The following is an 11528-nucleotide window of genomic DNA, read 5'->3' on the forward strand; positions in this document are numbered from 1 at the left end:
CCAAAAGAAGATCACCATCCAGCATATCCCAGCTCAGGACCAGATTGCTGACACACTGACCAAACCCCTCTCAGCACCACAGTTTGTGCAGCTCAGAACCAAACTTCGAGTGACTGTAAGAAACCAAGATAGCAAACCCATAAAGTAGCAGGGTTGATGTAAGTGCAGTTAGAGAAATATGGAAGCTGACTCAGCATCCAAAACAGAAAGGCAGTTAGAGATTAGAAGTGTGTAGAAACTTGTTGTTAGTAACTAACTCTCCAGCTCATCAAGCTGTGTATAAGTACTCTGTAACGTAAAAGAATCAGTGAGTAATTTTACAATGTGACCAGATTTCAGATCTAACAATTCCTCATTCCCTTTCTTCTTCTACTCGCCTCTCTCTCTCTGTTTCTTCAACAGTTTCTGATACCTTACATTTACCCAAAGAAAAATTATTCCCAAGTACCAAATTCACTTCTTAATTACTCTTATTTTCATCCTCAATCCAACATACCCCAACTGGAGTAAGATTTCCATGTATAAAAATTTCAACTCAAAACCAAACACATGCTTCATGTTAATTAACCAAGAATAATAATAGTAAATAAATCATAGAATAAAAGATTCAATACATGTATGTTACAAGTTTGACAACACTATAATCAACAAAACACTCCTGAGGGATCATTTGATTGGCTTTTCCCTATGATTCTATAGCCGGCAGCTTCAGTGAAAAATGTTCAGTTCAAGAAAAATAAATAAATAAATCAAAAGTGCAGGCCTAGACCCATAGTATATCACTCTTCAGGTTAATCAACCCCTACACTATTTATGTAAAAATAAACAAACCCAACCAATTAATAGCAACACGAATTTTCCAACAGCTGCAGCCAATGTCATCATCAAACCAAAGAGCATGTGAATCAATCTCATGAGCTTATCGCAAAGTCTACCTTCGATCATTTTACTGTCTCTCCCTGAGCGCATCACAGTTGTTAATTCTGATTACTTAACTGTGACTTTGACTCCAAAGCAGTCTTCTGTTCATGGCTGGAGGAGCTAATCCGGGAATGTCTCGGATGTCCTTGTTGTTTGGGTGTACAAGCTGAAAATTTGAGAGACAAACTTAACATGATTAGAGACAATAAATAAAAATTAAATAAATAAATTAAGAAAACAGAACAACAAGAAGCAGTTTAGCAAGTGCATTGCAGAGGTGGCCTTCGGAACCTAGTCCTAGCAGAAAAAATGAACCAAGGGGATGTTCAAGAAAAGAGTTGACTTACATGGACTTATTCTTCCTCATATACCAAGCCAATTCACTCTTCTCTACCATTAGATGGAGTATGGGACCAAATAGAATTGGATCCAAAATTCAATCAAATGGTGCAGGAAAATGAGTTTGCTCCGTGTACGAGAAATAGTAAGTACCAAAAACATTTCTTTTAACATTACATTTATAGATCTCAAAATGTATTAAGACTAACTTTTATTTTGGTACATTTTAGACAAGGTAAGGCTATCTTCCATTTTAGTACATTTACTTGGCGTTTGTTCATTGTTAACAAACTGAAACAAGTAGATCTTGAAATGCCTTTTGTTTGCTCTGCCAACAACAATGATCATATGTGAGAAATTTCTTGTGATTATCATCACACAGCAGCACAGGTTGTACATTTACTCAGCATTTCTCTTGGAGTGCTTTTTTGTTTGCTCTCCCCGAAATTAAGGACAATATGTGAGAAATTTCTTATCATTATCACAAGAAGCAAACAGACCTTGATACACATCATATCAAAAGTACCTAAAAACTACAACCATGGATCTTTAATGGAGATAGGCAATCAAAAACTGGATACTACGTGAAGACTTGAAGATGGAACTATGGATGTTCTTTTGAAAGATTAATCAACAGATCAATAGTATGCTTCATATGCAACAAAAAAACATGATCCCATTGTCAAGCAATGTATACCATGAGTAAACAATTAACCTAAGTTCTGATAAATTAATATTGAAACATGACAATAATAGAAGATAATGATTCTGAATTAAACGAGATTTAAGAAGTGAACTACTCTTACAGTCATATGGTCATACCTTTACAATAATGATAGCAACTACTCCAGCTACAATAAGGAAAAGTAATCCCATAATACACTTGTCAGTAGCAACCTGTTGAAAAATCTCCAGTGAGTTAAAAAAAAATGAAAGCTTCCTATAGCAACTATATTCTACATAAATTGAAGTGGATCCTGTAGAAATTGACCTGCCTACCGATTTCCTTGACCAACTGCGAGGCTCTCTTTATAGAGAAATGGATAGAATCCAATTCATTGACAATTCTGCTCATTTGTTCTGTCTAAACAAGGAAGCAAATACAGCCCTTAGTTCCCCAGTCAAATTCATTTTTTTTTAAAGAGAAGGGGTAGAATGAGCCTAAGTTTCATACCTGAGCCTTCAGAGCTGCTGCAGTCTCTGTACCGACAGTTATTGTTTCTTGAACAACCTGTTAATGCAAGTAGACTCAAATAAATAAATTTCCATCAGACATGTTCCCCATTTACCCTCAGAAACGTGGAGCTGAATTTAAATATCCAGATTTTTTTTCAATAAAAAGTTCAAATATCCAGATTATTAACACAAACACTCTTTTAACTGTTTCTTCCTCTATCCTTCATGCAATCACATTAAGTGGAGCAAAGAGACTGAGAGTTCAGTTGTGGTCTAAAGGTGACTGCACATAAAATCCAAATTTTTCCACATTAATCAAATGAGGTGCATGAATAACATCACATGGTAGAAGATTTTAAAGTACTACCACAAAGAAACATTAAGATCCAGCATTGACGATGCAAAAGGAATATGCTACCTTTGAATATGAAAATAAAAAAAGAACAAAAATAATAAAATATTTTTACTATGCCTCCTCAAACAAATTTCACTGATTTTGAGATTTTGAAATACCCAAGAGAAGAATTACAGGAGATGTGTAAACAATAATCAAATTTTCTCCAGCTTGTGTTTGAGATGGAGATGCTTCAGGACCATAAAATTAAACTGGTACAGAATTACTTATATAACTACAGTGTTCATAAATTTAATCAGCAAGGAAGTGTTGTGAAGAAATGACGAAATTTTCCTGGGATATTTAGGAAGCAAAATGATGAGAAGGTGTAAAATAAACAACACCACAAACAATGAGATACAAATAAGAAACCTCAAGATGGGAGGATAAAATGGTAAAGCTGGTAACAACGTTTTCAAGTCCGACCTTAGTTAAAGTATACAAGCATGATTTGTGGAACTAAGCTGTCAACTTAGCAAACAATAAAATGAGTAGAAATTGAAACACTACATAAGAAATAAAACAACCTTCTTTCCCCTCTCAATGGCTTGATCTGTCTCATCCATCATCCGATTCCCATTATCCATTAGCTGTTGATTTGTCATTGCTGTAAAGGAAATGTTTACATGACAAATGTGCCAGATTAATCGAATCGTTATTGTAAAAAAGAATTTCAGCTAAGTATACAAGGAAGCTTAGTTTAGAGAAGAATATTAGAGAAGAATATTAGAGACGAATGACAGTCTTTCTTTCTGTCCACGTTTTTAATGTATGCTCCCCATCCCCCCACACCCACCAATTGCATCAAGATTTGCATCAACTTGATGATGTCTCAATCAAATTAACACCCCCATCCCCCCACACCCACCAATTGCATCAAGATTTGCATCAACTTGATGATGTCTCAATCAAATTAACACCGCATTGAACTATATATAACAAGCACAACAAAAAGCATTCCTCTACCACATATGAGCTGAAAAATATTTATTGATTGAAAAAACATAATCAACTAAGCTTGTTCTATTACTTATTTCTGCATATACTAAAACAAATTGATAACAGAATTTTCATTTATTTTGCTTCTGAAAGCATGTTATATCTATGATACATGAATGCTAGAATAAACCATAAGCTTACAGGATGCTAACAAGACATTTTCTTCTGCAAAACCTTCATTGGCTCCCTCAAACAGCTCAATTTTCTTATTCTCAATATTTGAAGCATATCTGTGTTGCAATAAAATCATGCAATTGTCAATCAATACCATCAAGGAGATCATGCTACTCATGCAACAACGATCTGACTTCAACATTCAATGGACGTTGAAGCCATATCATATGATCATGGGAAAATTTTATGCATGCCAAACAGGCAAACCCTTACTACTATTATGATACATTCACTTACTGTTTTTTCAAAGCGACATATGAATTGAGCTCTTTGATCTGCAACAGAAGACAGCAAATGCAGAAACATTCATCAGTTAAGTTGATTGATTCCAAAGATAATTTAAGGAGAATGTACCAAAGATAACAACTGGTAGCAAAAACAGAAACTTAGGCTGCGTTTGATAACACAAGATAAGACACTGAGAATAAGACACAAAGGACAGAGACACAAAAATTAGTATTTTTGTATTTTATTTGGTAATAAACTAGAACAAATTATAAAAGTCCAATTTATTCTCATTTTTTTCATTCAAAAAATTTGGGAAGCAAAATATAATAATAAAAAATATAATTATGAAAAATTAACAAGAATAATAAAAGAAAAAATGAAAAATAAGTTGTGTCTCTTGTTAGTATCTTTGTGTCCTTCCTGCTAGGATGGACACAAAATATATTAATTCAGTGTCTTTGGACACAATATCTCTATTCATGTCTCATCTGCCAAACACAATTTTGTGCCTGTAAACAAACACAGCCTTAAGGTTTCTAGAGCTAACATCTCACCATCGACTGCTTCTTGTCATTCAACATTTTGGTGGTTTCTCTGTCAAAATTAGCCTCCAAAGCTTTCACCTCTTTATCGAACTCTTTTATAAGACTGAAAAAGTATACCCAACCATACATACATACAAGCACTTCAGTGAGACAGTGACCATAGAGAGTAAAACCAAAACCTCAATTCTTAAAAGGTTGTGATTGTTCATGCTCAGTGACTAGCTATGCTTCCAAAACTAATGGTTTCATGAAAGTAACAAAAACAAAGCTTTAGAAAGCACCAAACAACAACAACACATTTGTCACTGCACACACAAACCAAGGGTTGGGTTCTGATTATTTTACATTTAACAAAGATCTGTCAATGGTGACAATCCCAACTTAATTTGTATTTATTAGCCACTGCCCAAATATCCTAGTCTTAATAAAATGTACAATACACTTTTTTTTCGATAATAAAAATCTATTATGAAGGGGGGTCTTGGAGCAACGGTTGAGTTGTCTCTGTATGACGGTTGAAGTCATAGAAATGGCCACGGCTGCCCTTTTAATAAAAATTTCTTATAAATCACCTATCAAAGGCACCTTTATTAGGCAGAAAGGATTCAAACCCACATCCTTTTAGATACATTTCGGGTCTCTACACCTGTGCCAACCCTCATTGTCTGTGGAACCTGATATGTGGTCAACCACAAGCAAGGCAACATGTGAATCACCATCACGACCATCATCATCATCATCATCATCATCATCATCATCATCATCATCATCATCATCATAGTCATGAAAAGATCAAAGAGGTGTGTATTATTAGTGCATTTTACCGTTTGGAGTCGCGCATTTTGTCAGTGAGGTCTTCGAGCTGCCTGCTCTGTCTGCTGGAATCTTTAATCTTGTCAAGCTTCTGGAAGCCATTCCTGCCCAACACCAATAATAGGGAATTCAGAATCAGAATCAGAATCAGTTGGAAATTGGTAAGGTTAGTAAGATTACGCTAGAGAGCGGAAATTATCGGCTATGCGGCCATCGATCTCGGCGAGTTCCTCACTGATAGCTGACAATTGATCCATTTTTACCAATACAAAAACGAGATCTAATTGATCCCACACACCAAGGAGATGAAAATGAAAATGAGGATTTGAAATTATTTAGTGATTGGTATACTTAAGTCTTCCTAAGTCAAACCCGCAGGGCTGATTCGGATTGCGAATCAGAGATTGAGAGAGAAAAAACTAATGCAGCATTGGATCCAATGAAATCTCAACAGGGAAACAAGTGTAACTATGGAGTAGTGTCGCCTTCTTCAGGAGAATGAGATAGATCCTTTTCCTCCTTCCCTGCCAACAAAATAGACACTGCTGACCCCCGTCCATCGTGAACCGTGATTTTAAACTTATTTTTACCGAAAGATTCCTAAGGATTTTAGTTCTAACAAAGATGTCAAAAAAATAAATAGGTAAATCCTAAATTGATATTCAAAAGATTTTGGCACAGAATGATACCTGACTTTTGTTATTAATAAAATAGCTCCTCAAAAATTTTAAAATTTGACAAAATTATCCAACCATGAAATAATGATGTTACAATGAATGAAAAATACAAATGTGACGGTTGGAAGAGAGTTCTGATAATGGGAGAGAGTTCTGGCAACATTTCTGATGTTCTTTTTCTTTGCCATCGCAGAAGGAGATACGGCGGCTGCTATGGCAGAGGAGACCCTTCTTCTTCTTCTTTTTCATGGTGGAAGGAGACGCAGCGACGAAGTGCCACCATGGTAGAGGGGACACAAAAGGGACGCAGCTGTGTGTTGAAGAAGAAAAAGTGGCGAAAACAAGAATGCGGCGAGATACTGCCATGGCGGAAGGGGACAGAAAAGGGGATACAGCCGCGTATTGAAGAAGAAGAGGAGGCGAACATGAAAAACGCGGCGAGGTGCAACGGCGTGCCATGGCGGTCTTCTTCTTCAGCTGCCATGGCAGAAGGGGATGCAGCGGCATGTTGAAGAAGAAGAGGCGGCGAACACAAAAAACGCGACGAGGTGCAGCGGCGTGTCATGACGCCCTTTTTTCAGCTGCCATGGCGGAAGTGGATGCAGCGGTGTGTTAAAGAAAAAGAAACAGCAAACACAAAGAAGAAGAAGGTCACCAGAAACGTCGCCAGAATTCTCTACCATCATTGGAGCTCTCTTCCGACGGCCACATCTTGCTTTTAATTCTTATTTTCTTAGATTTAATTACAGTTTCATCTTCTAATCTCATTACTTTTAAGTATCTTTTGCTACTAAGGTGTTTACTAAGTGTTTCGAGGAAATACAGGAGTAAAGAGAAGAAAATCAAGTAGCAAGGAGAAGTTGATCAAAGGGCAACACAACAAAGCTTCTCAAGAGAATAGAAAGTTGTGTGTACACATACCTTGTGCGTACGCACAAGTTTAAAAACAACATTGTTGTGTGTGCGCATGCCTCGTGCGTATGCACAAGTTTAAACAAAGGGGGCGTGCCACGCTATACATGTACATGCCACGCCCTACAATCACCAAAGTTGAGGCGTGCCACATTAAAGGAAGGCATCCCACGCTGGAGCAATGCGGGCCACGCCCTAAAGGAGTTATTCCCATGTTGTGCGTATGCATGTCTTGTGCGTACGCACGAGTTCATTTAAAAAATTGGAGCGTCCCACACTGAAGCAAGGTGTGCCACACCCTATGAAAACCAAACAAGGCGTGCCACGAGAGATGAAAGGCGTACCATGCCTAAGGACCAAGTGAAGCCCCTGGAGCAAGACAAGTTTGGGAGTGCCACGTACAAACAGGGCATGTCATGCCCTAAACAAGGTTCAAGGGTGTGTGCCACACATGAAATCAGCGTGGCACACCCTGATCAAGAAGACCAACCCAGTGCAACCTCCAGTGATCATTCTCCAATGCCCAATTTCAAAGATTTGATTTCAAACTGAAAATTAAAGAAGATTCTGTGATTTATTAGTTTTGAATGTAATTTTATTTTGAATTCCAAGATTTGAATTAATTAGATATTATCTTAATTATTCTGATTAAGATAAGATTAGGTTTGAATTTTGAATAAGAAACCCTAGGTATAAATAAGTGAATTGGATTCACAAAGGGGAGAACCAAGTTCCTCTATAACACTTTCATCTTAAATTTTGTACCCAGTATGAGTCATTAAACCTTTGTCAAAAGTTTAGGAGCTCTGTTCATGTTTCAATAGTTTATTAATCTAAGGTTTCCTTTGTCTAAAAGCTTTGCATTAATCTGTTTATGATTGAGTATTTCGTTCTTCATCACTAAAGGATTAGTAGCATTGACAGGTGTGCTAATCCCGTTTTGGATTTGTTTACTGATTCAACAGAACTTATTTTCAAATCGTGCTTCAAAACACTTTCTCATAACTTTTTGAATAAACTAGACATAGTGGTTTTCTAAATGTGCGACACAATACATGATTTTTGATTACCCTAGTTTTGAATATGTGACATATAATTCAGATTAGAACAATTCTCAAAAAATGTGTTTTCTCACTGAGAAACTGAATTGGATTTTTGAACTTAACCTCTTTGATTAACTGATCGACCAAGACATCGGCGGTTGATAAATTAAAGAGAAACCGAGGAGCCGAGATATTGGAAATTGGTTACTTTAGGTTCGTCGTGAACAGAGATTTGTAAACTTTAGAATTAGGTTAACAAGGTTTGATTCTCTCGAGGACATGAACATCTCCAAAACCCTAGAAATTCCTCAGCATTGATTTCTTCCAATTTAACAATCACTGCTTCCTCTGAAGCATTCAACTTTCATGTTTCCAATCATTCAAGCATTTTAGGGTTCTTCAACGTTCCTCAATCTAGGTTCTATTTGATCTAATTAGTGATGTAATTTGATATTTGTGTGCTCAATCCTTTAATCCTCGTGGGAATGATATCCACTCATTGTGGTATTACTTAAACGATCTAGTGCACTTACCGGTATCCGTGAGCTTCAGTTTTTGCTCATCAAGTTTTTGGTGCCGTTGCTGAGAATTAGTTGAGATGGACATCATACTTTGGGTTATATTGCTAAATTAGATCTTATTTATTTTGTTTTCATTCTAGTCTTATTTTCTTTTCATTATTAGGGTTTTCGTTTCTGTTTACATCTTTTTAATTATTAGGGTTTCTGTTTGAGTTTATTTCTTTACATCATTAGGGTTTTAGTTTATTCTCCCTTTTTATTTTTATACGTTACTTTGAATCAAGTTTGATGTGCTTTTTTTCCCAATATTTCTCTCTTATTGTTTTAAATTTCATTCCCTCCACTAGTGCCTTTTATTTGTTTCCTTTTTGTGCATGCAAGGAAGTAATAATTCTAAAGATCTCCTTCAATACGATTATGAGATTGAATGGAGTAAAAGCTCGGAAGAATCTCTTCATCAATACGATCCTAAAATTAAATTGACTCTATTCTGATTAAGAAAGCAAGCAAGAACCAGAAAAGAAGAGGAGAAGAAGATAGCTGAAGGACAAAACAATACAAAGAGAACTCTTGTAGATTTTACCACTCCTACCATTGATAGTTGCAGCAGTAGCATAGTGAGGCCGGCTGTTGTGGCCAACAACTTTGAGTTAAATCCCTCTTTTATTCAATTGTCATAGTGTTCATACCCTGGGCCGAGCTATAAGGTCCGGGTTGGACGAAGACAAAGCAACCGACCTCTTCGAAGTTCGGTCGCCCGCCGATCTCTTCACAAAGAGCTCGGAACGAATCGCCACAGAATTCCAAAGAGGCCCAAGAAAGAAGAGTCACTGCATACCAGAAGGCGGCTGGCCAGAAGATAGGTGATCTCACCCACAAAAGATAAGATAAGATAAGATAACAAACTTATCTCAAGGAAGGTCACTCAACACTACTATAAATACACTGGAGCACCCAGGTATAACATATTCTCCAATTCTACAAAAAACCTGCCTAAGACCCGTACTGACTTAAGCATCGGAGTCTCTTGCAGGTACCACCACGCACTAGTGATCAAGGACTAAGCAGCTCCTCCGCTACAACAAGTCAGACACGGCAGCTATAATCAGATTAGAAGGTCTTACCTGAGACTGACCACTCTGTTTCAAGTAACCCACGGAACATTGGCGCCATTGCTGGGGAATCTGGAAGTCATCCCATTGACATGGCAAACAACCCTGCCAACGACCATAACTCTGGGTTGGAAGAAGGAACGCCGCTTAAGAGCACGGACGCCGCATCAAAAGACACACACCAATCCAAGGGGGACAAGCAACCTCAGAACACGAAAGTATTAGATGCCCTCCGTGAACAGCAGGATTGCCTCAAACAGCTTGAACAAGAAGCCGAACGGCAGCGAGGGGTCGAGCGAGATCTCCGGAGAGAAACAAGACGGCGTCGAGAACTGGAAGACAAGCTCTTAAAGCTCGAAGCCGACCTCAAAAGTAAAATAACTCGGTCACACCGCGAAGATATCCCCCATAAGGACCAAGACCCATCACAAAGGAAATCATGAAGGCTAAAGTCCCGAAAGACTTCAAAGCTCCTAACATGACACCATATGATGGTACATCCGACCCAAGTCATCATCTCAGCAACTTTAGGAGTCGGATGTACCTCACGGATGCCTCGGACACAACCTGTTGCAAAGCCTTTCTGACCACCTTGACCAAGACGGTAATAAAGTGGTTCGACAGCCTGCCTCCAAGATCGATCGCAAGCTTCGACGATCTTGCCAAAAATTTCCTCACCAAGTTCTCCATTCAGAGGGATAAAGCCAAACATGCGCCAAGCATGTTAGGAGTTAAACAAGGAGATCGGGAAAACCTCCGCAGCTATATGGAAAGATTCAATAAAGCATGTCTTGACATACAAAATCTCCCTACAGAAGCACCCATCATAGGACTCATCAACGGCCTACGAGAAGGACCCTTTAGCCACTCCATATCCAAGAAACATCCAACACCTCTGAACGAGGTACAATAACGGGAAGAAAAGTACATCAACATGGAGGAGAACTCTCGATTAGGAGAAACCTCAAAAACCGGATTCTCCTACCCACCTCGGGATAAGGATAAAGAGTCCAGGAAAAAACAAGACCAATCTGCAGAGAAACCCAGAAAATACCACAATTACACTCCTCTTCGGGTATCCCTTGTGGACGTCTACTAAGAAATATGCAACACTGAGAAGAGCCCACCCCCTCGCCCAATTAAACATAAGAGAGGAGAAAGTCGGACAGAGTATTGCGGATACCACCGAATCTACGGATACCCTACCAACGAGTGCTACGACCTCAAGAATGTCATAGAAAAACTGGCGCGAGAGGGGAGACTAGATCGGTTCATAGCCAACAGAGGGGATGAACCAAAAAAGAGAAGAAGGGACGAAGAAGGCGGACGAGCTGAACGTCCCCCTCACACCCCTGAAAGACATATTCACATTATCAACGGAGGATTCCCAGGAGGAGAGATCTCTAAGTCATCCCGCAAAAGACACCTTAAAGAGGTGTACCATGTCGGAGAAGGGGACAGGTCACCCGACCTCCCACTATCACCTTCACTCAAGAAGACGCCACGGGCATCATCCCTGGGCATGATGACCCCATGGTCGTTACCATCATATTAGCCAATGCCAACCTCCATCGAACACTGGTCGACCAAGGAAGCTCTGCAGATATCCTATTCAAATCCACCTTCGACAAGCTCAGCCTACAAGAAAAAGAGCTCAGAACGTATCCAAATGGC

At 38.5% G+C, this 11528-nt stretch overlaps 1 protein-coding gene across 1 annotated transcript; it reads right to left on the reverse strand.

The window, feature by feature from the left end:
* Nucleotides 1-528: 528 nt before the first annotated feature.
* LOC107628973 (putative plant SNARE 11) lies at nucleotides 529-6171 on the reverse strand. Its single transcript, XM_016331629.3, has 10 exons — nucleotides 5770-6171; nucleotides 5601-5693; nucleotides 4786-4879; nucleotides 4241-4278; nucleotides 3971-4059; nucleotides 3358-3437; nucleotides 2435-2491; nucleotides 2252-2344; nucleotides 2083-2157; nucleotides 529-1087 (listed from the first exon to the last, which is right to left on the reverse strand). Exons 1-10 carry the CDS (start codon nucleotides 5844-5846, stop codon nucleotides 992-994), a joined length of 792 nt encoding a protein of 263 aa, XP_016187115.1. The 5' UTR covers nucleotides 5847-6171; the 3' UTR covers nucleotides 529-991.
* Nucleotides 6172-11528: the final 5357 nt, after the last annotated feature.

Source organism: Arachis ipaensis, chromosome B1 (assembly GCF_059453495.1).
Source record: "Arachis ipaensis isolate K30076 ecotype BB chromosome B1, ASM5945349v1, whole genome shotgun sequence".
NCBI classification, from domain to species: Eukaryota; Viridiplantae; Streptophyta; class Magnoliopsida; order Fabales; family Fabaceae; genus Arachis; species Arachis ipaensis.

What these genes read in the sequence shown, in the direction of transcription:
- LOC107628973 (XM_016331629.3), bottom strand. Translation starts at nt 5,846, where the DNA reads ATGGATCAATTGTCAGCTATCAGTGAGGAACTCGCCGAGATCGATGGC. An exon ending in GATAATTTCCGCTCTCTAGC is followed by an intron (nt 5,694 to 5,769) that starts GTAATCTTACTA and finishes GGTGTTGGGCAG; the next exon opens with GAATGGCTTCCAGAAGCTTG. An exon ending in CCATTGAGAGGGGAAAGAAG is followed by an intron (nt 2,492 to 3,357) that starts GTTGTTTTATTT and finishes TTGCATTAACAG; the next exon opens with GTTGTTCAAGAAACAATAAC.